At 44.4% G+C, this 9,781-nt stretch overlaps 1 protein-coding gene across 1 annotated transcript; it reads left to right on the top strand.

Annotated features, from left to right (window-relative positions):
• The first annotated feature begins 497 nt into the window (after positions 1 to 497).
• On the top strand, positions 498 to 1,507 carry LOC102971548 (mortality factor 4-like protein 1). Its single transcript, XM_042958607.1, is given in 1 exon segment — positions 498 to 1,507. A coding segment is annotated over 1 exon segment (972 nt). The 3' UTR covers positions 1,470 to 1,507.
• The last annotated feature ends 8,274 nt before the right edge of the window (positions 1,508 to 9,781 follow it).

Consider the following 9,781-nt stretch of genomic DNA (forward strand, 5'->3'; position numbering starts at 1 on the left):
GCTGACAGCTCAGAGCCTGGAGCCTGCTTCAGATTCTGTGTCTCCCTCTCTATCTGCCTCTCCCTGGCTTACACTCTCTCCCTCCCTCTCAAAAATAAATAAACATTAAAAAAACCCAGAAACTAACAATAATTGGCAAAGATGTGGAGATTGGAACCCTCATGCACTGTCAGTTGGGGTGTAAAATGGTGCACCCATTGTGGAAGACAGTACAGCCATTCTCAAAAAAAAAAAAAATTACACATAGGATTACCACATGGCCCAGCAATTCCACTGGCACATACCCCAAAGAATTGAAAGCAGGATTTTGACGAGATATTTGTGCATCCATATTCATAGCAGCATTATTCACAGTAGATAAAACATGGAAACAAGCCATGTGTCCATCAGTGGATGCATGGACTACCAAAGCATGTTCTATACATACAATGGAATATTGTTCTTCCTTAAAATAGAATGGAATATTAGTTTGCCTTAAAAAGGAAGGAAAGATATAAATGGCGCTGAAACAGGACCCAAAGCCCAAATTCCAGGAGGGTGAGCGAGTGCTGTGCTTTCATGGGCCTCTTCTCTATAAAGCAAAGTGTGTAAAGGTTGCCATAAAGGACAAACAAGTGAAATACTTTATACATTACAGTGGTTGGAATAAAAATTGGGACGAATGGGTTCCAGAAAGCAGAGTACTCAAGTACGTGGACACCAATCTGCAGAAACAGCGAGAACTTCAAAAAGACAATCAGGAGCAGTATGCAGAGGGGAAGATGAGAGGTGCTGCCCCAGGGAAGAAGACCGCCGGCCTGCAGCAGAAAAGTGTTGAAGTGAAAACCAAAAAGAACAAACAGAAAACACCTGGAAATGGAGATGGTGGCAGTACCAGCGAGACACCTCAGCCTCCTCGCAAGAAAAGGGCCCGAGTGGATCCTACCGTTGAGAATGAGGAAACATTCATGAACAGAGTTGAAGTGAAAGTAAAGATTCCTGAAGAATTAAAACCGTGGCTTGTTGATGATTGGGACTTAATTACCCGGCAAAAACAGCTGTTTTATCTTCCTGCCAAGAAGAACGTGGATTCCATTCTAGAGGATTATGCAAATTACAAGAAATCTTGAGGAAACACAGATAATAAGGAGTACGCTGTGAATGAGGTGGTGGCCGGCATAAAGGAGTACTTCAATGTGATGCTGGGGACTCAGCTGCTCTACAAATTTGAGAGGCCGCAGTACGCTGAGATTCTCGCAGACCACCCGGACGCGCCCATGTCCCAGGTGTACGGGGCGCTGCATCTACTGAGATTGTTTGTACGAATTGGAGCCATGTTGGCCTATACTCCTCTGGACGAGAAGAGTCTTGCATTGTTGCTGGATTATCTTCATGACTTCCTAAAATACCTGGCAAAGAATTCTGCAACCTTGTTTAGTGCCAGTGATTATGAAGTTGCCCCGCCTGAGTACCATCGGAAAGCTGTGTGAGGCGAGGCGCTGGCGCTGTTTGGATTTCTGTAAACACATTTTTGTTTAGTCCTCCTCTTGTACAAATGATGTACTTTGCAAATGTTAGTATATAACAGAATTGATGTTGATCTTAAACAGAGAAAATAAAAGGGGTTATAACTCCTTTTTTCTTTTCTTTTTTTTTCATTTCAAAGTCGCTACCAGTGTATTCAGTGATGGACGACCAGAGACATACTGTAGAGTGTTTTATTGCCTGGTCGACCAAGCTCCTTTTGAATGCTGGTGGTTCTATCCCTTTGACACTCCGCACTTTTATAATATGTGTTAATGCTGTATGACAAACTGCTCTGATTCCTAGTGCCAAAGGTTCAATTCAGTGTATATACCTGAACACGCTCATCTGTCTGTGCTCCTTTTTTATGGTGCTTAAAGTAAAGAGCCCATCCTACAGGCCGTCCATGCTGTTCCTTAGGCATCGTCCCTTTGCTCCGATTGTTGAAGAATGGTGGCTTGTTTCATGTTTTTGTATTTGTGTCTAATGCACGTGTTAACATGATAGACGCAATGCGTTGTGTAGCTACAGTTTTCTGGAAAAGCCAATCTTTTAGGAATTGTTTTTCAGATCTTCAATAAATTTTTTCTTTAAATTTCAAAAAAAAAAATAAAAAATAAAAAGGAAGGAAATTCTGACACAAGGTACAACCTGGATGAATCTTGAGGACATTGTGCTATGTGAAATAAGCCAGTCACAAAAAGACAAACACTGTAGGATTCCACTTACATGAGGTCCCTAGAGTAGTCAAAATAGGCACAGAAAGTACAGTAGTGGTTGCCAAGGGCAAGGTAGGTATTATTTAATGAATATAGTCTTAATTTTGCAAGATGACAAGGGTTCTTGGTGGTAATGGTTACACAATAATGGGAATATAAGGAATGCCATTGAACTGTACACTTTAAAATGGTTAGGATGGTATATGTGTATTTTACCACAGTAACATAATTAGGATCAGCCCACGAAGTCTGTCCTTGGACCCACCGCTACAGCAGTGAATGCAGACAGGTAAACAAAGCCTCACACTAAAGGCCCTTAGTCATACATCATGTCAGCTTTGACAACAGTTACAAGGCATACTTAAGGACCAAGCACAGTTTGAAGACACAGAGCAGCACCAGAACCAGACCCGGGTGTGGCAAAAATGTTGGAATTACCGGACAGGTAACATAAACTATGACTCCTATGCTAAGGGCTCTGATGGATACAGTAGACAGCATGAGGAGCAGATGGGCCATGTGAGCAGAGAGATAGAAGTGCTAAGGGGGGTGGGGTTAAAGGGAAATGTTAGAAATCAACACACTGTCACAGAAATGAAGACCCCCTTTGCTGGACTCATCAGCAAAGTGGACATGGCCAAGGGGACAGTCATGAATCCTGAAGATATGTCCAAACCCTGACAGGCAAAGAGAAAAAAAGTGAAAAAAATAACACAATGCCCCAGAACGGTGGGACAATCACAAGAGGTGTCACATACACATAGTGGGAATATCAGAAGGAGAGGGAAAAGAGAAAGGAATAGGAGAAATATTTGAAGGCATAAGGAGTAATGACTAATGACTAATGGTAGACACCAAACCACAGATCCAGGAACCTTAGAGAACATCATCAAATAAGATATATGGAGAGACATATCATATTCAGTGCAGCAAAAAATTAGACAGAGGAAATCTTGAAAGACATCAGAGGAAAAATCCTTGCCTATAGAGGAGCAATGTCATCAGGCTTCTCATAAATCATGAGTTCAAGAAGAGACTGCAATGAGATTTTTAAAATGTTTTAAGTGGGGTGCTTGGGTGTTTCAGTTGGTTAAGCGTGCAACTTCAGTTCAGGTCATTATCTGTTTCATAAGTTTGAGCCCCAAATCGGGCTCTGTGCACTGACTGGTGAGGCCTGCTTGGGATTCTCTCTCTCTCCTTCTCTCTCTGCCCCCCCCCCACTGTGATCTCTCTCCCTCTCTCTCTCTCTCTCTCTCTCAAAATAAATAAATATTTTATAAAATGAAATAAAATCTTAAAAAAAAAGAATTAAAGACTGCTTCAGTCAAAAACAATATATTTTAAACAGTATTCACAATAGCCAACAATGATAGCCAGAAAGCAGTGAATAACATACTCAAAGTGCTGGGGGTGGGGGAAGGAAATACCAACCAAGAATTTTATGTCCAGCAAAATTATCTTTAAAAAAATGAAGGCATAATAAAAACATTCCCATATAAACAAGAGCTGAGAAAATTTGGTGCTAGCAAATCTGCTTCCTAAGTTTTATTTAGGAAAATTCTTTGGGTTGAAAGCAAGGACAATGGATGGTAATTAGGATGCACATGAACAAATGAAGTTCTCTGGGACTGGTACTTATGCAGATCATTGTAAGAGACTGCATAATGTATATACCCTCTCTTTCATCCCCTTAACTTGTTTAAAAAGCTGTTGCATAAGGCTATATATATATATATATATATATTACAAGTATACAAATGTATACAATCATACACACACACACACACACGTATTTGGGTATGTGTATACAAAGAAACATAATATTTCTGATGATAATAGCACAGAGGCCATGGGTGGGTAAAGAAATCACATAGGAAGATGTGCACAATGAGGTAACTGAATGCTATTGTACGGTTGTACAGTGGCTACTGCTGAGGAAACAGCAGCATGGAGGGGAATTTCCAATATCATCACTCCCTAGTGTCTTTTTGTTCAACAGGTCTTTCCTCTGCTTATGTTTCCTCTTTCATTTTCCCCATAAGGGCAAGAAGAAACCCAGCGTCCCCTTGAAACAAACTTTGCCAAGCCTTATTCCACTGCACGAGGAGACTCCTCCCCCCAGATCCCAATAGCACTGCACTTATAGCATCCCCAGCATCCATATTCCCACTGTCACCCCCATCAACCCTGTCTAGGCTTTTCCTATCATGTCCCTAGAGTCCTTCCAGCCACCACCCTCTCTGCCTGATTCCAAAGCCACCGCACACTTAAGTATATGGTAAGGCAACAGCTCACACTTAATACCAAAATCCATATTCGTTTCCTATTGGTGCATAACAAATGATCAGAAACCTATCATTTTACCTAAAAACACATATTTATCATCTCACAGATCTGTAGGTCAGAATTCTAGAATGATATGGCTGGATTGTCTGCTCAGGGCATCACAAGGACTTTAAAACAAAATACATTACTAGAGGTAAAAAAAAAGACATTTAAAAAGTGTAAAAGGATCAATTCATCATGAATTGTGTCGTGTATCATGAAGATGCAATAATTATAAAGATAGAAACATCTAACAACAGAGTCCCAAAATTCATGCTGCCAGAACTGACAGAATTGAATGGAGAAACAGACATTAAAAATAACAATCTGAATATGTTAACGACTCACTTTCAGTAATGGATAAAAAGCTAAGCTGAAGATCACCAATGATGAGCAAGTCTGGAACAACACCAGACCTCAAGAACCGTAGAACGCCTAACCAGGCAACAGCACACACATTCTCCAGAACTCATGGAATAGTCTCCAGAATAGACAATTTGCTAGGTCAAAAAATAAACCTCAAATAAATTTAAGGGACTGAAATTTAAGGGACATACAAATTATGTCCTCTCACCAAAATGGAATGAAATCTGAAAAGAATAATAGAATAAAATCTGGGAAATTCACAAATATGAGTAAATTAAACAACATACTCCTCAGTAACCAGTGGGTCAAAGACAGTATCACAGGATAAGTTAGAAAATACTTGGAAATAGATTAAAATGAAAGCACAAGAGCGAGCGAGAGAGGCGAGAGAGGGAAGAGAGATGCCCCCCATCACATGTAAAAACATAAGACATGTATGGGGCACCCGGGGGCTCAGTTGGTTAGGCGTCCGACATCAGCTCAGGTCATGATCACATAGTCTGTGATTTCGAGCCCCTCATTGGGCTCTGTGCTGACAGCTCAGAGATTGGAGCCTGCTTCAGAATCTGTGTCTCCTTTTCTCTCTCCCCTCCCCTGGTTGTGCTCTGTCTCTCTCTCCTCTCAAAAATAAACATTAAAAAAAATAAGAGATCTAGCTCAAGCAGGTCTTAAAAGTATGTATAGCTTTAAATTCCTGCATGAAAAACAAGAGAGTTCTCAAATGAATACCTAACCTTCCACCTTAAGTAACAGAAAGAAGCAAAAACTAAACCCAAAGCAAACAAAAGGAAGGGGGTAATAGAGATGAGAGTGGATCAATGGCATACAAAATAAAATAGAGAAAACTGAAGTTCTTTGACAAGATCAACAGAACTGATAAACCTTTAGCTAGACAATGAAAAAAAGAAAGGCTTACATTAATAAAGTTAGTGATAATTACCAAAAAAAAAGTTAGTGAAGGAATATTTTTAACAACTGTTTGCCAACTACTGAGAAATTTATATGAAATGGGCAGGTTCTTAGAAAGGAACGAGCTATCTAAACTGACCTCAGTAGAAATAAAATGTCTGCATAGACCTATTCCAAGAGACTGAGTTAGTACTTTTAAGATGTGCCAGAAAGAAAAACCCCAGACCAGAGGCTTTCAAGGGTAAATTCTACCAAACACTTAAAGAAGAAGTAATACTCATTCACAAGCTCATCCAAAGAGAAATAAGCAAGGGAAGGGAGAAATAGAAGGGAAGGGAGCCCTTCTCAGTTCAGTCCTGAAGGCTAGTATTTCCCAGACCCGACAAAGACACCACAAGAACAGAAAACTGCAAACCACTATCTATTATGATGCAGAAACAGAAGTCCTCAATAAAATACTATCCAACTGAATCCAGTAACAAATTAAAAGCATCATACACCATGACCAAGTGGTATTTGTGCTAGGGATGTAAGGTTGGATTAACATGCAAAAACAATGTGATAAACTCTATTAACAGACTAAGGACAAAATCCACACGCTCATCTCAATAGATGCAAAAAAAAAAAAAACCTGACAAAAATCAATACCATTTCATGATAAAATGATCAACAGACTTGGAGTATCAGGGACTTCATGGACTTGATAAAGAGCATCTACAAAACCCCCACAGCTAACATCATACTTAACGGTGAAAGACTGGGTGTGTTTTCCATAAGATGAGGAACAAGACAAGGATGTCTGACCTCACCACTTCCATTCTAGTCAACATTGTTCTGGAGGCTCCAGCCAGAGAAATTAGATAAGAAACGAAAAGAAGGCATCCAGATTGGAAAGTAAGAAGTCAAATTATCTCTATCTGCAGATGACATGATCTTGTGCATAGGAACTCCACTAAAAATGGTTAGAATTTATAATAGTTGCAGGATACAACATCAATATGCAGAAATGAATCAATTTCTGTACACTAGCAATGAATAATTTGAAAATGAAATTAACAAAACAGTTCCATTTACAATAATATCAAAAAGAATAAAATACTTAGGAATACATTAAACAAAAGACGTGGAAACTTTTTTAAACTTATTTTTAAATCTAAATTGCAGTTATTTAACTTACAGTGCAATATTGGTTTCAGGAGTAGAACTCAGTGATCCATCACTTACATACAATACCTAGTGCCTATCACAGCGTCCTCCTTAATGCCCATCACCCATCTAGCCCATCTCCCACCCACCTCACTCCATCAACCATCAGTTTGTTCTCTATAGTTAAGAGTCTCTTGTGGTTTGTTTCCCTCTCTTCTCTCTCCTTCCCTTCCCCTATGTTCATCTGTTTTGTTTCTTAAATTCCACATATGAGTGAAATCATATGGTATTTGTCTTTGTCTAATCGACTTATTTCATTTAGCATAATACATTCTGGCTCCATTCACATCATTGCAAATGGCAAGATTTTATTCTTTTCCATCGCCAAGTAGTATTATACCAAATCTTTTTTTTCAAGTTTATTTATTTATTTTGAGAAAGAGATTATAAGCAGGGGAGGGCCAGGAAGAGAGGGAGAGAGAGAATCCCAAGCATGCTCCTTGCTGTCAGCACAGAGCCCAACATGGGGCTTGATCCCATGAACCATAAGATCATGACCTGAGCTGAAACCAAGACTCAGACGCTTAACTGACTGAGCCACCCAGGCACCCCCACATCTTCTTTATCTATTCATTAGTCATTGGACAGTGACTAATTGAGACCTAGGGACAAGGACATCTAGGACCAACTCGGGGGACAGGGACGTGTGGGACAGACCTGGAGCACAGGGACATCCAGGACAGACCTAGGGGACAAGGAAATCTAGGAGATACCTGGGGACAGGGACATCTAGGACAGAACTGGGGCCCAGGGACATCCAGGATGGACCTACGGGACAGGAACATCCAGGACAGACCTGGAGACATGACAGGTAGGACAGACCTGGGGATAGGGACACCTAGGACACATGTGAAGGATAGGGACATCCAGAAGAGAGCTGGGAGATAGGGATATCTAGGACAGTCCTGAGGGACATGGAAAGATCTAAGACAGACCTGGGGGACAGGGATATCCAGGACAGATGTGGGGGACCTGACATGTAGGAGAGACCTGGGGACAGGGACATCTGGGTGAGACCTGGGGAACAGGGACATCCAGGGCTGACACTGGGGACAGGGACATCTAGGACAGACCTAGGGACCTGACATATAGGACAGACCTGGGGACAGGGACATCCAGGACAGACCTGAGGAACATGGAGATCTAGGACAGACCTGGAGACAGGAACATACAGGACAGACCTGGGGGACAGGGACATCTGGGTGAGACCTGGGGGATGGGGCATCCAAGACAGGTCTGACTTCCACCAGGCAGCAGGAGGTCCAGCTGACATGCAGGAGACCCAGAGCCCCGGTCAGCCAGAAGCCTTGTCTGCACAGACTTGCATGTCCTGGCATCCAGCTGAGCCAGATCCACTCCGAGCAGCCTGGCCCCTACATCAGGTCTGGTGCTGAGGCCTCATGACAGCAGGAGCTGGACAAGAGTCCCCGGGTGGAGGGCTTGTGTGGCACCCCGTTTCCGGGCCAGGACCCAGGAGCCAGAAGCAGCTGGGGACACACAGGCCCTTTGAACTGGGTAATCAGGAGGCAGATTCCTGTGGTGCCAAGTGTCTGCTGGTGGGGGCTGGCCAGGCTCCCTGCTGGCAAAGTCACCTCCATCACACCTGAGGGGTGGGACCCGGGCACCGCAGAACACACTCCACAGCACGGTGTGATTGCAAAGGGACCTCTGCTTTGGGGGGCTGGCCGAGGGACCGAGAAGCCGTCCCACATGCCTGTAATCCTGCCCACTGTGCTCCACCTCACCCAAGGCACCTTCCAGCTGCTTGGGGAGCAGTCCGCCACCACTGTCCCCTGGGGGCCACACAGCCACGCTGTCCTGCCACCTTGGCTGGGGGCTCTGCTGGGCAGGGTCTTGCTTTCCTCCCTGGATCCCTGAAGGCAGTGGACTCCCCAAGTAAGGAGGGCAGCAGCATCCAAGGAATGTCCTCCTAATCCAGCCCCCACCCCAGCCAGGGTGCCCACGGTCAGCCCTGCCCCCAACCCCAGCCATGGTGCCCGACTGTGGGGTGGCCTGTCACTGGCCAGGCCCCCTCCCCTCTGCCATTCCAGCAACACTGCCTGGTAGCTAAGACTGTCCCTGCTCCTCCTCAGGCCTTGTCCCACCTCTTGCCCAGCGCTCTGCGGTTATGTGCAGACACCAGTGGAAATGGCTGAGGCCCACTGAGCATGCACAGGTGTGCTCAGCATCCTCTTCACGGATGCTGATGACCTCAGTAACCTCAATACAATCATCAACATCCTCGTTTAAAGATAATGCCCCTTTCTGCAGAAACAACTCCTATTCCTGTGGCTTAACTGTCCATGCCCACCTGCTCCTCACTCCCACATCCCCTCCTGTGCCCCCTGGACTGTCCCCGCCCACCTGCTTCTCACCCCCACGTCCCCTCCCGACCACACCCCAGTCTGTGTCCCTGCCCTGGAGACCCAGTCCACCCACATCTTGGGCCTTGCTCTGGTGCCCCCTACCCGAGTTTTGCCAGGGCCAGGCCACATCAGGAGAGCAGGAATAGGGGTCCTGGCCCTGACAGGATCCTAGGGTGTCAGCAGTAGGCCGTGGGGTCCTGAGTGCAGGGTCAGCCCAGGTATGGTCATCACTGCGCCTCATGCCTGAGCTGGGTCTGACCCGTGCCCATCCCCTGCCTCCTGTTCAAAGCCCTCTCCCAGGCCCACGCCATCCCTCCAGCCCTGGGCAGCCTCCCTGTGATTTGTACCCCCTGAGCCACCAGTTCCCAGCCCTCTCCAGGAAGGCTC

The sequence above is a fragment of the Panthera tigris genome, chromosome A1, assembly GCF_018350195.1.
Source record: "Panthera tigris isolate Pti1 chromosome A1, P.tigris_Pti1_mat1.1, whole genome shotgun sequence".
Taxonomy (NCBI): Eukaryota; Metazoa; Chordata; class Mammalia; order Carnivora; family Felidae; genus Panthera; species Panthera tigris.